Source organism: Berghia stephanieae, chromosome 7, assembly GCF_034508935.2.
Source record: "Berghia stephanieae isolate SIO BIC M18660-M18661 chromosome 7, UCSD_Bste_1.3, whole genome shotgun sequence".
NCBI classification, from domain to species: Eukaryota; Metazoa; Mollusca; class Gastropoda; order Nudibranchia; family Aeolidiidae; genus Berghia; species Berghia stephanieae.
Window position 1 is genome coordinate 51875986 of NC_088366.1, and position 17021 is coordinate 51893006.

At 35.7% G+C, this 17021-nt stretch overlaps 1 protein-coding gene across 2 annotated transcripts in view; it reads right to left on the minus strand.

The window, feature by feature from the left end:
• Positions 1-1216: 1216 nt before the first annotated feature.
• LOC144977455 (uncharacterized) overlaps positions 1217-17021 on the minus strand; it is a 49050-nt gene continuing 33245 nt past the window's right edge. Inside the window, exons 15-26 of one of the 2 annotated variants that reach the window (XM_078922692.1) lie at positions 16378-16590; positions 15322-15588; positions 14426-14639; positions 13336-13439; positions 11564-11712; positions 9928-10058; positions 7984-8128; positions 7005-7196; positions 5760-5871; positions 4581-4672; positions 4144-4314; positions 1217-3238 (exon numbers count right to left, since the gene is read on the minus strand). In XM_078922692.1, coding sequence (XP_078778818.1) covers positions 2516-3238; positions 4144-4314; positions 4581-4672; positions 5760-5871; positions 7005-7196; positions 7984-8128; positions 9928-10058; positions 11564-11712; positions 13336-13439; positions 14426-14639; positions 15322-15588; positions 16378-16590 — 2513 coding nt within the window. In that variant the 3' untranslated portion in view covers positions 1217-2515. The remainder of the gene's footprint in view (positions 3239-4143; positions 4315-4580; positions 4673-5759; positions 5872-7004; positions 7197-7983; positions 8129-9927; positions 10059-11563; positions 11713-13335; positions 13440-14425; positions 14640-15321; positions 15589-16377; positions 16591-17021) is intronic. The other variant, XM_078922693.1, reaches the window with a different exon arrangement.

Genomic DNA, 17021 nt, shown 5'->3' on the forward strand with positions numbered 1-17021 from the left:
CTTTAACCCTCTCCTTACCACCTACAGCAAAATCGTCACATTTGTTACGACACAATATACATTTTTTATCTTATTTAGATTTATTTTGCAGATCGCAATGATCTTTGTTTAATTAATAAGAACATAAAGTTGTTTTGTAGAGAGATTGATTGAATTTTAAAAAATCAATTTTTCTGCTGGGTAAGCCTGCCATTTTGGGGAAAATACTGAAACTGAAAATGGTGGGTAAGGAGAGAGTTAACCAGTTAACTGCCACTGCCGTCCTCTGGAAAAACTTGTATTTAAAAATTTGGCTAAATATGGACTGATTTAAAGGACCTCGTCTTGGCAAAAAACTCTCAAACCTGAGACTTCACAAAGTCCCAGGTTTGAGAGTTTTTAATTTAATTGACCAAGATGAGGGTCATTAAAATCGGTCGATATTTGGAGGACCAGTTTTCTGGCCAAAATTTTAATGTTAAAATACAGGGTTTTCCAGAGTATGGCAGTATAGTGGTTAAAGTGAATACTCAGCTGATACTGATAGAGGCTGTGGACTGGAAAAAGTCGTGTAGGTACAAAAAATGAATATAACAGCTTCAAAAAAGAGTAAAATACCAAATATGGAATTTTTGGGGGTCAACTCCCTTCTTCAGCCAATAACCTGACATAGTGGTTTCTTGCAAAGAAAAAAAAAAAATCCAAAATTTTGCAAGCTAAAAACAGCAAAATTTGCAATTACTTTTCCTAAAAACCCATAATTAGTTCATGAAAGAGAAAGGTATTTAATTTGTTTTTAAGGGTTTCACTGCGCTTGCAACAAATGTAAGGTCATATCAGCGCTAGTAAAAAGGAAGAAAATGAGATAGTAAAAAAGAAACTAGTCTTGATTAATTATCTTTTACATTCTACAAGAGCTATTAATTTAAAAGAAAAAAAAAACTCGTCTTTTAAAAAAAAATTATTATTATTGTTGTTTTTTTTCTTTGTAAAATCTCGAAATTAAAAAAAAAATGCAGATTTTGCGGTTGCAATGCAAATCAGTGATATTTTGCAATGCAAAAAACTGACATGCCAGAACAACAAAAACAATAAAAACCATTACTGCATCACTTAGAATCCAGACAAACAGCAGAAGAGATGGTATGAAGAACGTTTCGACCCTTCTGCCATCTGCTGGATATAAAGTGACATATTAAAGTTTTAACTGTCTTTGTTATTAGCTGAAGATGGGTTGTTTTTGTTTTTTTGAAGCCGTTTTATTCATTTTTGTACATTATAACCATCTTTTGAATGAGTTCACTGGTGCTTTCAACATTCATTATAAGGACATAGTAAAGCTAACCCTGTGTTAACACAATGCACGATAGATAATATCTTATTTTATCTTTTAACTCACTCAATCCTAGACACTTTTGATGCTTTTCAAAATTGGAAAAAAATGTACTTAAAATGTATTAAAAATATTAGCTTTGATACTACGCCTATAATTTGTCTTAGAAAAATTTAATAAATAGGCATGGAGTAAAAGTAACCCGGGTAAACAACGGATATGGTCGGTGTTAGGGTTGAGTGAGTTAAGAGGCTGACTAGGATACTAAAACTATATCCTTTCTCCTTAAACTACATCACAACTGGTCCAACAAAAGAAAAGAAAAAATCTAAATAGGTCACTTGATCAAAGACAGCTCTCTTTCTCTCTCTCTCTCTCTCTCTCTCTCTCTATCTCTCTCCTCTGCCATCAACGTTATTCGACCACCAATCCAGGGTCTCTCTCTGAAGACATTTGGTGAATGCTCTGCCAATTTAATTTCAATTCTGAAAGCCAATCCCTTCCAAAAATGGGATTACTTCCTAATCCTTTCTTCAGTATAAGTAGTGGCAGTGTTTTCTTGTGCCTTCTATGCAAAAGTTGAAGTTTATGTACCATTATTCAGGTCGACAAGTAACAAATAGTAACATTTAAGTACTGTTGTTTTGTGGATTTTTTTGTTCAAAAGTGCCTACAAAGTTCAAGATGCCTAAGCCAGACAGCTTCAACGAAGGGTTGGAGACTTTCACAAATTACAAAGAAAGGTTGGATGTCTTCTTTATTGCTCATGATATTGCAGAAGCAAAACAAGCTCTTACTTTGCTCTCAGCTATAAGTGCAAAAACTTATAACACTTTACGCAGTTTAACAGCACCAGATTTGCCCTCCACGAAGACATACCAAGAACTATGTTGGTTGCTTTCATCACATTTTTGTCCTCCTCCACGAGGCCTATACCAGCGATGTCGGCAGCAAGACAACAGAGGTACGCCATATTTCTGTCTGGATTTGACTACAACACAGAGTACCGCAATTCAAAGGATAATGCTAACGCTGATGGACTCTCTTTCATACAACAAGAGTCACCAGGTCCTCATTGATCACATTAATTTTATCTATTTTCAAAACAGAATTTACACTTAATCTTTGTGCAACAGTCAAACACTGCATGGGCCAGGTAGTAACGCTCTATCAAAAGTCTCATTGTCCTTCTTGTAAAGGGATTTATGAGTGGGAGTCCTCAACGCCAACTAAATCCACCCCTTGTGTGACGTCATCCACTCCCACTTCACGATCAGAAATAATGAGCTGGGAGCTGTAAGCGTCGACATCCGACGTGACGTATTGGGACTCTCCTTCAACCACGGACAACAACTGGTTTGAATTCTCTAACTGGTGGTGACTTTGATGCTGGGGCTGATGATGTATGGAAGAAATAATGGAACTGTCATGGCCGCTGAGTTCGTTATCCACTGAAATTTCTGAATTTGTCGCAGTTGTGGAGGTTGTTGTTGTCGTGTTGAGTAATTGGTGAGTCTGCCCGTCTATTGATATCAGTTGCTGAGATGCGATATCACTGGGTGTTGCCATAACAAACTGATTCACAGAGCTGTTTAGATTGGACGGAGCAGACTGAATATGAAGGTGTGGAGAGGGGGTTGATTGGAGTTGGACAGACTGATATTGCTGATTGTCGCCAGCGGCCGTGTTAGGGCCGGCTGTTGCGACGACCTGAGTGGCCAGCTGGTTGGTGGCGCCGATGTCTCCCCCGGATGTGATGATGAATTGGGTTGGTTGTGGTGATTGGTGCTGTTGCTGTTGCACTGGTTGTTGAGATTTTCCTACCGTTTGTACAAGCTGCAGTTGATCAGGGCCCGCCACTGAGACAATTGGTTGTTGAATGGAAGATGTGGCAGAGTTATCTCCCATGACTTGTGATTCCTGTGGCTGGAAAAATGGAAGAAAAAAAATGTCAAAGAAATTTTCAAAAATATTGTGAACCACCCAGCTATTGTATATTGTTGAAGTTAACCAGAAAGGGGGGGGGGGGGGGGCTCGGGCTCTTTTAATATTTTTTTTGTTTTTAATATGGTGTCCTGCACTCTCCCATTAATTTTCTCTTAACTATTTCATTGACCATGTATTCCAATATCAAAGTATAGCAAATTTTGTGTCTCAATGTCTTTAGATAATCCAAAGAGACCTCAGTTACAAAAAAAAAAAAAAGAGAGAGAAAATAATAACAATAATGATAATAATAATAATAATAATAATAATAATAATAATAATAATAATAATAATAATGATGATGATGATGATGATGATGACGATGACGATGATGATGATGATGATGATGATGATGATGATGATGATGATGATAATAATAATAATAATAATAATAATAATAATAAAAACAATAACAAAAAAAACAAGTAAATCGAAAAGACCCCCCCCCCCCCCCCCCCCCCCCCCCCCCACTCCAAACAATCTCCAACGAAACAAAGCAATAAGAACGTTTGTAACAACCCTGTATATAATGAAAGAACTGACCCTCAGTCTAATTATATTATAAGAGAAAAAAAAAAGGAGTACTTCAAAGCCAGAGTTTTCCCAGTTTCTATAGCATGAAATGGGCAATTGCTCATTAGCCTTTGGATAGGACACTATCGCAAAGAAATTTTTGCTAGATCTAACAGAACTGGTAACCCATTCAATGTAGGTCAGAAAAAAAAAATCTCAACTGCATCTGGGATCGATCTCGGTCCCTATGCGTGTGAAGCGAGTGCTCTACTAACTGAGCTATCAGAGTCCCCATACTACATATATGAGAAGGCTTCTTCAAGACGACTTACCATCTCCCCAGGATTGAAGTACTGAATGATGTACTGGTTGCCTGGCAATAGACTCCCAGGCATCTCATTGGTCATCAAGAGTTGGCCATCTTGTTGTAGAATGATGGTGTCTGGAGAGATGTCTAAGGGTTGACCGTCTTCAGACACCACTCTCACCTGCTGGTTCTCTCCCTTTGGGAAAAAAAAAAAAAAAGATATCGAAATATAGCCCAATTAAAAAAAGTGATAAACAAAAATGAATTTAACAGCTTTAAAAAAAAAAAAAAATACAAAACACGGAAAGTTTCTGGCTCAAAACCCTTCTTCGGTCAACAACAACAAAATAAAATAAAGACATAAGTACATTACTAAATTCCAGATAGAATACAGATATATTTTTAGGTCCTTTTAGTTATCTCCCTTCCTCCTCTCAATTCCTTCAGAGCTTTGCCACCCACCTGGTTCATTCCCAGAATTTGCTGGATGAGGTTGGCCGTCGACGCCGGCATTGATCCACCGCTTTCATCTTGTGGACGCAGTTGGAAATCTGCTGTAGAGAAAATTAAGAGGAAAAATATTAAATGTAGAGATTGTCCTCATTGGACAAAATAGTGAAATATTATACAAGATGCAGTGACTTAAATCCCTGCATTAGAAAGATCTTGTGTATTAAAAAAACAACAATGAAACCAAAAAAAAAAAATATATATATAATAATAATAAAAAACAACAATAAAGAAAAACACAATAAAAACAACAATGAATAAACAAAGAAAACGATACAAACGACAAGATTTAAAGAAAATCAAAACTTCTGAGTTTTTAAAAGTATGTTTAAAAAATCATTTTCATTCTAAAAGTAAAGAATGTCAAAAATAGAATTGACATCAGAGTATAAAAGATGTTGTATGCATGACAATGTTTGAGAAATGGATCGAAATATTTATAAATCTATGAGACCGCCCGACCCGCTTTGCTGGGTTCACTTTCGTTATATACAAAATATTAACAGAAATCATAATCCAACTGAAAGGTATCATCAGATTGCTACATAACCACTTCTACATCATGTGTCGTGTGCATTTACCACTGGGCACTGCACCAACTTGAATCATAGTGGAAGTCAAGGCTTGGAAGCGACCGGCAAAATGCAGGGCGCGAATAGCCATCCGATTCTGGAATTATTGACGAATTAAAAAGAAAATGGATTTGTTTACACGATCCAGATCGTGACAAACTGTAGATATATATAACTTTTGCGAGATTGATAAAAATGTTATCCAGTCAGATACTGGTAGAGTTTCTAGCTGATTTGTGAGAAATTCCTTGGGGGGCAGTTTGGCTCAGCGGTACAGTCTTCGCTTTGTACCCGAAAGGTACCAAGTTTGATTACCCGCCACTGCACTGTGTGGCCTTGAGCAAGTCATCTCACCTCGCCTAGCTCAATTTGCGGCACTGCACTGCGGCTGATGCCTGGGTTATTCCAGTCGTCTATTGGAATAGATAGAACTTAGAGACAAATTTCCCCTATGTGATGAATAAAGGGAATTTAAATTTATTTATTTATTTTTATAGACAATAACAGACATAGATTTTTTAGTATTTAGATAAGATCTCTCTATGATACTTGAACTCACCAGTGGCAGCAACCTGGGTAGGTGGCAGCACTTGTTGTACTTGCTGTACCTGTTGTATATCAGGGAGGGGCTGGCTACCCACAACCACCGCTGTGTCGTCAAACTGAACTACCTGTCAATTGGGAAGTGATTATAATTATAATGATAATAATAATAATAATAATAATAATAAATAATAATAATAATATAATAATAAATAATAATAATAATAATAATAATAATAATAATAATAATAATAATAATAATAATAATAATAATAATAATAATAATAATAAAGTGTTCTTTTATAGCACTAAATGCCGAAGCCTCAAAGTGGTTTACAATATACTTATCAAACCATAAACACACTCCTACCGAGCCAAACAGACACACACACACAACAGTCGAAACACACTAACTATGCAAGTTTTACAAAATGAAATTGACATTCAACAAAATGGAATAAAAAAATAATGATAATGATAATAATGTTGGTCATCATCTTCACCATCATAATAATAATAATAATAATAATAATAATAATAATAATAATAATAATAATAATAATAATAATAATAATAATAATAATAATAATAATAATCCTTTTTTTTTTTTTTGGGATGCAATAAAGTATTATTATTATTATTATTATTATTATTATTATTATTATTATTATTATTATTATTATTCTTATTATTATTATTATGATGATGATGATGATGATGGTGAAGATGATGACAACAAATAAACATGAGTATTTATATACCACAATTCCACAGATTTACCATGCTCAATGTGTTTCATTAACTTTTTACTATATATTTCTAAAACAATGAACTGCACAGTCTCACACACAAATAAACATGAAAACTTTTTTTTCTCATAAAATAAAATTCACCTTTCTTTGTTGTCTTCTCTACATAAGAAATTCCTACGAAAATTTTTAAAAAATCAAATTAGAGCACACAGTATCCACTAAACATACTAAAAGCTCTTTACAAGGAACCCAACAGCAACACTTAAAAATGTAAGATGAGACATGACACCTGTTATGTGACAGTATATTTTTTTCAACAGAAAAACGGCCAATGTTTCATACCTGAGTACAGTGAGAGAATGTTTCCAAGGACTCAACTATGCACTGCTCAGAGCAGGACTCGAACCCAAGGACCTTCTGACCCAAAGGCAAGAGTCAAACCACAAGACCACATTACTGAACAAACTATACCCTATTCTTTTATGTAGGTTAATCAATCTGTCACTAACCTCCACCTCCGATATTTGCATTTGGTCCATGCCGGCGATGTCTTGCATCTGAATGTGGTGACGCACTTTGAGATGCCTCTTCAAGTCTGACAGGTTACCGAATAAATATCCACAACTCAGGCACTTGTAAACTCCCTTGCTAGGAATGCTGTCTTTGGGGATGTTAGACTCCTCATGGATAAACGGTTGACCCTGAAAGTCAAAGGTCATAGATGGGAATTTTAAAAAAATAAATTTATAAGGAGAAAAAGGCATGAATGAGATCATTAAACGGAGATAATTGAGCTTTATATAGCGCAATATCCACTAAATGTGCTCAAAGCGCTTTACAAGGGGTCCCTGGTCAACAGCAACATTCAACATATAGGACGGGATATGCTGCCTGTTAGGCGATATTACAATTTTTCGGACAAAGACAACGGTGTTAACTGCCAGGTACTCATTTTACACCTGAGTACGGTGAGAGAATGTGAGTAAAGAGCTTTTCCAAGGACACAACTATGCGCCGAGCGCGAGGCTTGAACCCAGGACCTTCCGATCTGAAAGCGAGTGTCATACCACTAGACCACATAGCCGCACAATAATGGCACTAATGAGGAAAGCTGAGGACGTATCTGAATGGCCCTTACTGCACAGTCTACTCTCATGTATCCTCTACGACCACCTGTGTCAGGAGAATGAGAATGATGTGAGGTGAGGTGAATGGCAAGGTCACAGGTAACAACATGTAATACTGACTAAATTAACTGACTAAATTAATGCCTGAGGTTTGTTTGTTTTTTACCTCAACAAACATTGAAGACTGGGGTTTTTTTTGGGTTTTTTGGGGGTGGGGTGGGTTAAAACCCAAGACTGGATTTTTTTAAAAAGGGTTTATAAAAACCAAGACTATTTTTTTTAGGTTTTTAAAAACTAAGTTATTCCTAAAGCTAGTGCTATATCTTAATGAAATTTGATACATTATTAGTTGATGTATTACCTTGTGGTGCTTGGCATAATGTATTTTCATGTAACCCAGCGTATTGGCAGAATACTTGCAGTGCTTACACACAAACTGTTTCATCACATCGTGAATTTCCATGTGTCGCTTCAGGTGACTACTCTGGGTTGCTTCATAAGGACATCTGAAAAGCAGGGAAGTATGAAAATATAGAATAAAAAAGCAATAAAAATATTGATATAAATTGGTTTTAAAAAAATTAAAAATTACAAATTAAGCTCTAATTTAGCGCAATATCCACTAAACACGCTCAAAGCACTTTAAAAATTGTACCTTGCCAACAGCAACACATAACATATAGGACAAAACATGATGCCTGTTCGGCGATATAACAATTTTTTCCAACAGAGACAACGCTATTAACAGCCAAGTACTCATTTTACACTTGAATTCCCTAGTAGAGAAAGACTGATATTTTGGGATGTTTTATTCTTGTATTTTTCTTTCTTATATTGTCTGCCACTGTTTCATTCACACTTTTTTCCAGATTTATATCTTACACCAGTGCCTGCTCCCTAATTACAGACAGGGTTGCCAATTCAGGAGATAAAAAAATTTATTGAACTTTAACACAGACACATTGCGTTTTAGTGACCCATTTCTGAGTGATGAACTCCAGTAAAAAGACTTTTGTAATAATAATAATAATAATAATAATAATAATAATAATAATAATAATAATAATAATAATAATAATAATAATAATACTCATTTATATAGCGCTCATTCTCATGTAAAACGCAAGCTCTGGGCACTTTACAATATAAATATCAATTTTAAGTGAAAAAAATAAAATAATAATAATAATTCATAGCCAAATCAAGGATTCATAGAGTCAATAAAAACAAATACAGTAAAAATGTGTCTTGAGATTCTTTTTAAAGGTAGCTAAAGACTTGCACTTTTGTACTTATTTTTTCTCTGTTTAGCCTCAGGTGGTTGGAAAATATACTCTGAAGGTTTATAACATACTGAATTCCGTAAATGTACATAAAATTGGCAACCTTGCAAATAGTAATACATCCCTTACTATCTAGATAAATGGCAGAGAATATTTCTAAACTACAGGTCAACATAGACCCAGACAAGGGATTTAACCCTCTCCTTACCACCTGCAGCAAAATCGTCACATTTGTTACGACACAGTATACATTTTTCTTATTAAGATTTATTTTGTACATCACAAACTTTGAAGAATGATCTTTGTTTAATGAATAAGAACATAACGTTGTTTTTGTAGAGAGATTGTTTGAGTTTAAAAAATCAATTTTTCTGCTGTGTAAGCCTGCCTTTTTGGGAGGAAAGAGTTAAGGAAAGCAGGAGATTAACCCAGTGTAATGTATGCAAATCTAGTATCATTATTACTAGTTTGGTATCATTGGTCATTTGAAATATTATTCGTCAAATGAACATATCTACTTATTACTTAGTCTTGGTTTTTGTACTGCTGAGACTAGCAGCTGATTTGTACTTTAGTTTTTGTCATTGAAATTGAGCTTTATATAGCGCAATATCCACTAAATGTGCTCAAAGCGCTTTACAAAGGGTTCCTGACCAACAGCAATATTTAACATATAGGACGGGACATGACACCTGTTATGCGATATTACAATTTTTCGGACAAAGACAATGCTGTTAACGGCCAGGTACTCATTTTACACCTGAGTACGGTGAGAGAATGTGAGTAAAGAACTTTTTCCAAGGACTCAACTATGCGCCGAGCGCTAGGCTCGAACCCAGGACCTTCCGATCCGAAAGCGAGTGTCATACCACTAGACCATGTATCATAATAAACAAGATGTCTGGAATCTAGCATGCAACTTGACTTATTCCTTTGTGTTACCCATCCATTACTACACCCACAATGCTTTATTAATAAACCAAAACATTGAAAAAAAATTTTTAAAAGACAAAAAGACTGACTTGTCACACTTGAAGAGTTTCCCAGACTTGTGAGACCTGACGTGCCATCGGAGAGCCGTCTTCGACTTGTACTCCTTTCCACACTCCGAGCAGGAAAACGGTTTTTCCGCGGAGTGGCGAAGCATGTGAGCCTGTAAATATGAAAAGTTAACAGATGAGACAAAATCACTGGACCTTATACTTTAAAAAAAATTTAATTGAGCTTTAAAAAAAAGAATTAAAATATTGAGCATTTATATAGCGCAATATCCACTAAAGGGGTCCCTGACCAACAGCAACACATAACATGTAGAACGAAACATGACGCCTGTCAGACGATATTACAATTTTTTACCAGACAGAGACAACGCTGTTAACGGCCAGGTACTCATTTTACACCTGAGTACGGTGAGAGAATATGAGTAAAGAGCCTTTTCCAAGGACTCCAAGCAGCAACATCTTAAAAATGGTATTGGTAGCTCATTTATATGGCACCATTCGCATAAGCCTCTAGAAGTCCTTCACCGCCATTAGGCCCATGGAGCTGGAATTTATCCCGGTTTCTATAGCATGAGATGGACAATAGCAATTGCATGCTACTCTTTGGATAGGATGCTGGTCTGATCGCAAAGTACTTTCCACAGTTAAATGAATTGAAAAACATGAGAAAGTGGAAAGTCATATATGATGCCATTCTAAATGTCTGTTGATAGATGATTGTCTGTTGATAGATGATTGTCTGTTGATAGATGATTGTCTGTTGATAGATGATTGTCTGTTGATTGATGATTGTCTGTTGATAGATGATTGTCTGTTGATTGATGATTGTCTGTTGATAGATGATTGTCTGTTGATTGATGATTGTCTGTTGATTGATGATTGTCTGTTGATAGATGATTGTCTGTTGATAGATGATTGTCTGTTGATTGATGATAGTTGACAGATGATTATTGATTGATGATTGTTGATAGATGATTGTCTATTGATTGATGATTGTTGATAGATGGTTGTCTGTTGATTGATGTTTGTCTGTTGATAGATGATTGTTGATTGATGATTGTCTGTTGATTGATGATTATTGATTGATGATTGTCTGTTGATAGATGATTGTCTGTTGATTGATGATAGTTGATAGATGATTGTCTGTTGATAGATGATTGTCTGTTGATTGATGATAGTTGATAGATGATTGTCTGTTGATAGATGATTGTCTGTTGATTGATGATTGTCTGTTGATAGATGATTGTCTGTTGATAGATGATTGTCTGTTGATTGATGATTGTCTGTTTATTGATGATTGTTTGTTGATTGATGATTGTCTGTTGATTGATGATTGTCTGTTGATTTATGATTGTTGATTGATAGATGATTGTCTGTTGACAGATGATTATTGATAGATGATTGTCTGTTGATTGATGATTGTCTGTTGATTGATGATTGTTGATAGATGATTGTCTGTTGATAGATGATTGTCTGTTGATAGATGATTGTTGATTGATAGATGATTGTCTGTTGATTGATGATTGTCTGTTGATTTGATGATTGTCTGTTTCCATTGTGCATAAATATCAAAACATTATCTTCAATCTTCTTATCACTTCTTAAAATTTATCACAAGAGAGGATAGGATTGACACATTCTATTCTATACTACTTACCTGCAAATTGTTTTTGGATCTACAAGCATAAGGACACAACGGACAGGCAAACGGTTTGATTCCCTCGTGGATCCAGATGTGTTTCTGAAACTCTGAGTTGGCGCGCAGGAACACGCGAGGACAATGTGGACATTTATAGGATCGGCGACCTGATGATGATGAGGTATAGCCAGGTTTACAAAATAGAAAGTCAAGAGGTTTTTTTTCTTTTTTTTTAGCTTTTTTATATAGGGCAATATCCACTAAATGTGCTCAAAGCGCTTTACAAGGGGTCCCTGGTCAACAGCAACATTTAACATGTAGGACGGGACATGATGGCTGTTAGGCGATATTACAATTTTTCGGACAGACACAACGCTGTTAACGGCCAGGTACTCATTTTACACCTGAGTACGGTGAGAGAATGTGAGTAAAGAGCCTTTTCCAAGGACTCAACTATGCGCCGAGCATGAGGCTCGAACCCAGAACCTTCCGATCCGAAAGTGAGTGTCATACCACTAGACCACATAGCCGCTGAATTATCACAAAATAGAAAATCAACAATGGACTAGGATCCACCATCAGAAAAGTATCTTAACTCTCTCCTTACCAGCCATTTTCAGGATTTTCAACCAAAACTTCAAACTCAACTAAACACAAAATGGATTTTTTATCACTCAAACACAGTAGCAGTAAAATTCTTGCGATACATTAAAAAAAAACATGCTCTACAACACACTGTTCATTTTCTTTAAATTTTATGATGTACAAAAGAACTTTGAATAAGAAAAATGTTAGTTGTATCGTAATGAATGTGACGATTTTCCTATAGATAGTATGCAGATGACGTCACTCAGGCCTTTGTTATTGTTTTTGCCATCCGCGTTTGTGAGTTGTTCTCACTAAACTGTATTAACTAGACTATAAAAGTTCATGGTTACACAGAGTTTGTGTGTTGGTCCGTTATACTTCCGGACGGCAATGTTGTGAACTCCTTGGCCAAGCGCATTCTATCTATAGTTGGTAAGGAGAGGGTTAAAAAACAACTAAGTTTTACAAATGGAAGGAAAAAAAAATAGAAGAAGAAAAATCCATACTGAATAAATAAATAAATAAATAAATAAATAAATAAATAAATAAATAAATAAATAAATAAATAAATAAATAAATAAATAAATAGATGAACTTAATTTGTCCGTCTAAGAAGTTTTTAGTACAATGAAAAAAATGAATGCCAATGGCAAGAGTCGATGTATGTACATAGGCATGTCTCACATCCTAACACAAATATTCGCTTAATTCAACAATGTTGTAATGGACAATATATCGTGTTGGTTTGAGAGTATTTCCATGGCAAAAATAAGCCTATAACAGACCTGCCAAATTGAAAACTTCAAATTTAGTCATTTTTGTGTCAATTTTTCGTAATATGACAAGGAAATTAGTAGTAGTAGTAGTAGTAGTAGTAGTAGTAGTAGTAGTAGTAGTAGTAGTAGTAGTAGTAGTTCTTATTTTTATCATCATTATTTAAATAACACTGAGAATTAAAAATTCGTAATTTTCCATAAAATATAGTAATTGGCCACAAAATTTTGTCTATAATTCGTAAAATTAAGAAAAATTCGTAAGATTCGGCAGGTATGCTATAACAATTCGGGTTATCAGACCTTAAAATCGAAGTGCTCATCAGTAAAAACGAAAGTATAAAAAAATAATGGTACTGGAATTTTTTAACAATAATTTTAAAACAAAAATGAATGGTAGCAGAAAAAAAACCCAATTCTCCTCCTCACCCATTTTCCCTTGGGGACGAGTGACATAACCTGTCAACTTGTCCATGTCTTCCTTATCCATATCCTGGTGACTGTTTACAAGATGGGACCTCAGTTGTTTCATACTGGTCAGAGGAGAAAGAATAATTACAGTGGTCAAAATAAGAAGATGAAAAGGTTTTAAAAAAAAAAAAAGAAAAAAAAGGGGGGATTCAGGTATCATTGAAAACTGGTGTGTTCCCTAGGTGAGGCAAATTGAGACAAAAAGCTAGTTTTGCTGGCTTTTCGCAAAGGTCTCAAGAAAAATTAGATAAAATAAATAATAAATAAAATTCCCTTTATTCATCCCCAAGGGGAAATTTGTCTTTAGGGAAGCCTGGAATAACCCAGGCGTCAGCCGCAGAGCAGTGCCGCAAAGTGAGCTAGGGCGAGGTGACTTGCTCAAGGCCACAAAATGCAGCGGAGGCGGGTGATTGAACTCGGCACCTTTCGGGTAGGAAGCAAAGACCGTACCACTGAGCCACACTGCCCTGTATACAATCTATACATTAGCATCTATGGCTCTGATTTTGAGTTAAATTTGTCTTAATCCTTGTAAAATGGAACACATCAGTAACAATAGCTACAATGTTAACAGTTGATAATACTGAAAAGGATGTTCATTTTCATAAACTTTATTTTTTTTTTTAAATTACAAGAAAATCTTTTATGAGAGAGAGAGGGAGACAGACAGAGAGAGAGAGGAGAGAGAGAGAGAGAGAGAGAGAGAGAGAGAGAGAGAGAGAGAGAGAGAGAGAGAGAGAGAGAGAAAGACAGACAGAGAGAGAAAGACAGAGAGAGAGAGAGAGAGAGAGAGAGAAAGAGAAAGAGAGATAGAGGGAGAGACAGAGAGAGAGAAAGACAGAGAGAGAGAAAGATAGAGAGAGAGAGAGAGAGAAAGAAAGAGAGAGAGAGATGGAGAGAGAGAGAAAGACAGCGAGAGAGAGAGAGAGAGAGAGAGAGAGAGAGAGAGAGAGAGAGAGAGAGAGAAAGAGAGAGAGAGAGAGAGAGAAACAGAAACAGAAATATAGAAAAAAGACAGGATTTAGAGTAAAAGAGTAAAAAATCTCACCTCTCAAATTTCTCTGGACATTGAGTACAAGACAAGCCTGTGATCCCCAGGTGTTTTAACTGATGGTTCCAAAGTCGTGTTCTCGTCGGAGCCAGAAAGTCGCACTCTTTACACTGGTACGCTATCTTTTCGTGTTCTTTCTCCGAATGGCGTCGTAGTCCATCTCGTGTGGAGGAACGGAAGCTACAATGCGTGCAGGCAAACGGTTTGTCTCCTGGAAGTCAAGAAATAAATAAACTCTACTGTAACCATTTGGAAAACGATTGATAAACATTGAGTGAGAAATTTGTCACTGAAAAAAACAAAACCAAAAACAAAAAACAAAATAATGTTTAAAAAGTGGGGGAAAAAAAAAAAGAACAATGGGCTGGAATAAGTTATTACTTATTTTAAGTAATAAAAAATGAATTTCCAAATATATAGATTTCATGTTTCAAACTCAAAATTTATTTTGTGCAATTTCCAATAGAAACCATAAATTAATTCAGATTTACCGATTAACAAAAAAAAACCAACAAAAAACAAAAAAACAAAACCAAAGGAAAAAAAATAATATTGCAGTAAAACTTCATAGATAACAATACAAATAAAATAAATCACGCAATTAGTAAAAACGTAGCAACCAAACAAATTTAGAATGCAAAAAACTTCACAATGTCAATATAAATAACATTGATACAAAACAAGTTGGGAAATTATCATCTTGTCATATAGCTTAATTTTGCTTCATATTCATTTCTTTTTTAATCTAAGTATATCCGTTTTAACTATCTTTGTTATAGGTTGAGTTGAGGAAGAGTTTGAGGCTAAAATAATCTGTGTTCAGCATATTGTTCATTTCTCAAGCAGTTGTCATGTATATATATGCATATTCATTTTTGATCAAGACGTTTTACCTGTATGAGTTCGGATGTGTGTCTGATGATCCAGCTTACTGTAAAACAAACGACCGCAGTATTCGCATTCCTCCCCGCCAAATGTCTCTCTCATTTTGCTGAAGATGTCATAGGTCATTTTGCGGTAACCCATCTTCTGAATGATGGACTGTATCTTGTCATCGTTAATTTCCTCTGGCTTCACCGACTCTTCATCGCGGCCCTGAGCATTGACATCGGTTTGTCCTTCCGTTTTTTCAACGGCGTTTTCTTCTTGGCTGGCATTGCCTGCACAGAAATTGATTATTTTTTTTTAAATAAAAGAAACAGTTGAGGCAAGCTGATTTTGGGGTGGAGGGGAAGGGGATGATTTTAACAAATATATCAATATAAATTATACAGTTGCTCTTTTCTTATGTTAGTTTTCATGGTCCTGAGCATTGCACAGAAATTGATTTTTTTTTTTTTAAATAAAAGAAACAGTTGAGGCAAGCCTATTTTGGGGTGGAGGGGGAGGGGATGGTTTGAACAAATATATCAATTTAAATTATACAGTTGCTGTTTTCTTATGTTAGATTTTGTAATTAAGGGTTTTACAGCGCTTGTAACACACATTTAGGTCATATCAGCGCCAGTAAAAAGGAAGAAAATTGGATAGTAAAAACATTCTAGATTACAATGAAAAGGACTTGAGGAAAAAGTTAGACAAGGGGGAATGGTTCAAATAGGGAACAGATGTAGATTCCAAGTACCTTCCTGCCCACTGTTGAGGTCGGGAACCCAACCCAGCAGCAGCAGTGATTGGGTAGCTGAGTTTGCTCGATATGGTAGAAAATACTTGCATTCTATCCAAAGGGTTGCAAGCAATTGATATCATCCATTTGTCATTATAGAGACCAAGATAAACTCTTGCTCCATGAACCATCTTTTTATCATCTTAATCTGATTAAAAATGAGTCAAGCTTATCTATCTATAACTTTTTATCATTTCAATTTCATTAATGGTAAGACAAGTTTATTTATTCATTATCTTTTTATCATATTCATTTCATAAAAGTTTATCATTATCTTCTTTACCATTATCTGATTCTTCGTGTCCTTCTTTATCAACCCCGTCCTCTTCACCCAATTGTGGATCAGTGGTGACTTCTCCTTCATTATTATCCACTCCACCCACACCCATCCCAGCATGCTCCACGCTCCCTTCCTCAACTCCCTCTTCCTCTTTGTCCTCTGTGTCCGATCCTGGGTTTTGTAGCATTAGCATTCGGGACGTAGATTCGTCTTTGCCTGATAGAAGATGATAAGAAAAAGAAAAAAAAAAAAAATCAAACATAATTTTTAAAAAAGAAAAAAGTAGTCCTTCAGAGCCATTGGGTCCAAGGTTTATCCCAGTTTCTATAGCGTGAAATGGACAATAGCAATTGTTTGCTATCCTTTGGATAGGACGCTAGTCTATCACAAAGTACATTCTGCCAGATCTAACAGACCCAGCTACCCAATCACTGCTGGGTGGACAGGGGAGGGGGGGTCAGAAAAAAATCTCAACTGTACCCGGGATTGATCTCAGTCCCTTTGCGTGTGAAGAGCGTGCTCTACCAACTGAGCTATAGGGACCCCCCAAACATGATAACAAAGAAACTAAGCCTGAAACCTTTAAGGGTCAACATGGCTCAGCAGCATGATTTTTGCTTCATACCCAAATGGTACCGAGTTCGATC